Raw genomic sequence first — 3599 nt, forward strand, 5'->3', positions numbered from 1 at the left:
TTGCTTTATTGCTAGTATTTAGAACCCTTAGGAAATGACTACCTCTCCAAGGTATCTTCGAGGTATAGCTGGATCTGGGTTTTGACTCTGTTGCAAGATCCTACCTCCTCAGTTTGTTGGGGATGAGAAGTTGCTGCCTGGTTGGCCCAGCCCCTGGTTCTTTGGCCCTGTATCACAGTATTTTCTATAACCCTTAGTCTCAGTCTTGGAATATCAGGAGGAATAACTGTTTAGAACAGTTTTGTCACTTTTGGCTGAAGTGGTACTATCAGCAGTAATAATAGCATGAAACGCAGCGTAGAAAATTACAAACTGAGGTAATCATTAATTTGTCATCTTTAAGTGTATGAACTAGATTTGTGGTTATATAGCAAAATCTAAAACAAACCTGAAATTATATGTGGTATGTAAGTCCTTAACCCTCAGTGATTAAAATTTAAAAGGGGTTAGGAAAAAAATAGGAAGTAGAAGAAGAGGAGAAGATTTGAAGTAAGGTTGGCGGATGAAGGAGGGCAAACTTTGGGAAACTGGTGCAGAAGAGTGAAGGGAAAAAGAGAAGGAAGAGATAAAAAGAAGAACAGAATAGAACAACAACCACAAAGAGGCTAGAAATCACATTCACACTCATATTGAAACAATGAAGGGGTAAGGAGAAAAAAACATGAGATAAACAGAAAAGCAAACAAAAGTGAGAGTGCGGGGAAAAAAGAAGTCCGCTTCCAGGTTTGTCTCTGCTGTCACTGGTAGCCGACCTGTGCATACAGAGTCCTGATTCATGATGATTTATTCCAGCAAGCCAGCAGTAGCTTTTTGGTAGGGTAGTAGATAATCTCAGCAAGCCTGCACCTTCTGCCTGAGGCCAGACTCATTTACCCTGTATCCATCAGCACACCTTCCCCACATCTGAGCCCAGCTGGAACCGCTAGATGGAGCCAGTAGCTGCTCTGAGTTCTCCGCTCAGCTGGCTTTTCTCCAAGGTGGCTTCTGGCCACTTGCTTTCTCTTGGGAGACTACTGAGCCCTCGGCACTCACTGCCAGTTAGTGCAATCCTTCACGTCCGCCACACCCACTCCACAGCTGCATCTTTCTGAAGGCCTCTAGGGTTGCCAACAGTTACCCTGTATCTGCAGGTTTGAACCACTCTTTGAGCAGTGAGTCCTGTCTCAGGGAGAAGGCACCTCTGGCTACCTCCTTCTTCTTTGTTGAAGTTTCTCTCTTTATGCTCTCTGTGCGCTTTAATTTGCACTTAAGATCCTTCCTGGGTCCATGGGACCCACTTCTCTCCTTGTCTTCCTCATGTTGCTATATTCGAGCATCTGGACAGCAACTCTCAGAGAGGCTCTTTCTCTGCTGCTTACCACTCTGTTACCTTGGTGCTTCTGCACCTTGCTGAGCAAGATGGTGCACATTGTAATCCCAGCACCTGGAGACTTGGGCAGGAGGATTGCTTCAAGTTCAAGACCAGTCTGGACTATACAGTGAGACCCTGTTGGTGAGTTTCTGCTGTACCTGGGGCCTGCGCTGCTTTCCTCTGCCTTCTGTGCTGGGTGCCCCTGCTCTGCCTCACTTGCATCTGTGTCACTGTCTGCTGCAGGTCAGGGGACTTCTCTTCAGAATACCCCGTGAAGCACTGTTCAGAGAGGTGCTGGGGGATGTGTAGCATTTCACCTGTAAACAGTCTTTAAAAAGCCAGAAAAAGTCCTGTGAAGCAGCAGTAGCCAGCTCTGTAGTCCTGGGCCGGATTAGTCTACTGGCTGAGGTCTCTGTTGGAAGGAAATGCTGCTTTTTGTGGAACTTACAGGGACTCATCTCGAATTTCAGCTTTAGAAGCATGAGAATGGAGTAAGGGCTGTCTATCTCAGGGTTCAATTTTTCTAAAGAATGAAATTTGTTCAGTATCTCATTCTGCTTTGTACTTAAAAGTATTTATTTTTTCTTGTATACTTAAAGTTCATAGTATAATGATTTGCTTTTTCCCCTCCCTCTAGCACCAGCAGACATTTTTGAATCAACTGAGAGAAATTACCGGGATCAATGACACCCAGATACTTCAGCAAGCCTTGAAGGTATGGCCTTTGTTTTATGACATGGTTTGTGGTGTACCCTCATCTGTGTTTACTGTATTTGAAAGTTGAGAGGTTTTTTTTTTTAGTTGTATCATATAGTAGTAGGCAGAGATGAATGGACTTCCATCAATTGAGAACCTTTTAATACGCTATAATTTGAAGCATGCCATGCAATGTTCCGTGATACCTAGGAAAATACATCTTTCTCTATGACATACTTTCCTTGGAAAAGCATGGAATGTGAATCTTAGTGCTAATGGATGCTTTGACTCAGAAGCCATGATTTTAGGTTTTAACAAGCAGTTAAAGGTGTAGTGGTTAGAGAAGGAGGTGGAGGGGAAGGGAAATGTAGAAAAACTACAAGGTCAGAAACTTACAGTTTTTCCTTCCAAAAAGAAGAACTAAAAATTTATTTCCACACAACTAATTACCCCTTAAGAATATTCAACTTCAAAACTTAGTGGTATGTGTAATAAATAAAAGTACACTTGCATTTTAGATACTCTTGCGTTTCCACACACTTGCCAAGATGAGTCAGATGACATGGGTAATTCACAATGAAAAAAATCAAATGAATGCAAGATGTTCAACAGACCTACATTATAAACCTGTTTGTATATTGCTATTAAGGGCTAAAAGCACTATAGCAGTTTTGTCATTATAGTCTTATATGTAGTTTCAATCTTTTGGAACTTAATCAATGAGACAAAGTTTGTTATGTAATTCCTGATTCTGAACCAAAGGTTCTTTGTAGAAATACTTCATCTTTTTAACCCCTTCTTGAAACTGGGGAAAGAGAGGTTAATTCTCCCAAGATCACACAGCCATCGTGTACTGGAACTTGGAATAGAAGCCTCAACAGCCTGCTCCCATGTGCTGCGCCAACTGTCTCCTATTACTGGGAGTTTTGTGTTACCTTACTTCCCGTAAGGAAGATGATAAAGCGGTACTGTCTAGGGCATTAGTGCAGTAGTTATGAAGCCACTGGAGAGGAAACAGAAGTATTGCAGCCCAACTTTTATAATGATGACATTTTGATAATTGCCAGCCTTTCATTCTGTGTCTATTTTCAGAAAGTGCCTTTCCCAGTATATCACAGAATATAAGGCTGTAGTCCATCACTTTGCCGGGGTAAATTGGGAGAATTCACTTTTTTTTTTTTTTAAACTTGAGAAGTATAGATCAAATTAAATTGTCCACATTTCCTTTGATTTAAGTTGTGTGAGAGCATTGTTTTTTTTTGTTTTTTTTCCCAAACTTTAGTTTCATTTGTGCTTGGGGGAAAACACTATACTTAAACCTTAATTGTTAATCATTATAAATTTGTATCATGTGTAATAATGAGTTGTTTCGCTTAATAATGTCTAGAGAAGTTGTTCACTGTTGGGAACCACAATGTCCCTGATTAATTTCAATGCTGTCAGTTTGGGAATTTATTTTTAGCCCTACAAAGTAAATGACTTTCAAGTTGTGAAATTCTTACTAAATTTATTTCTTATTATATGCAATAGTTACTTTATTTACTTATTATAG

At 40.6% G+C, this 3599-nt stretch overlaps 1 protein-coding gene across 6 annotated transcripts in view; it reads left to right on the top strand.

The window, feature by feature from the left end:
• Window positions 1-3599, top strand: part of Usp25 (ubiquitin specific peptidase 25) — a gene marked incomplete at its 5' end in the record, with an annotated part of 142840 nt that overhangs the window by 35237 nt on the left and 104004 nt on the right. For all 6 annotated transcript variants that reach the window (XM_005375571.2, XM_005375573.2, XM_005375575.2 and 3 more), the window contains 1 exon segment: window positions 1989-2066. In XM_005375571.2, the coding sequence (XP_005375628.1) occupies window positions 1989-2066 (78 nt within the window).

This window comes from Chinchilla lanigera, unplaced genomic scaffold, assembly GCF_000276665.1.
Source record: "Chinchilla lanigera isolate Chin_1 unplaced genomic scaffold, ChiLan1.0 scaffold00006, whole genome shotgun sequence".
Lineage (NCBI taxonomy): Eukaryota > Metazoa > Chordata > Mammalia > Rodentia > Chinchillidae > Chinchilla > Chinchilla lanigera.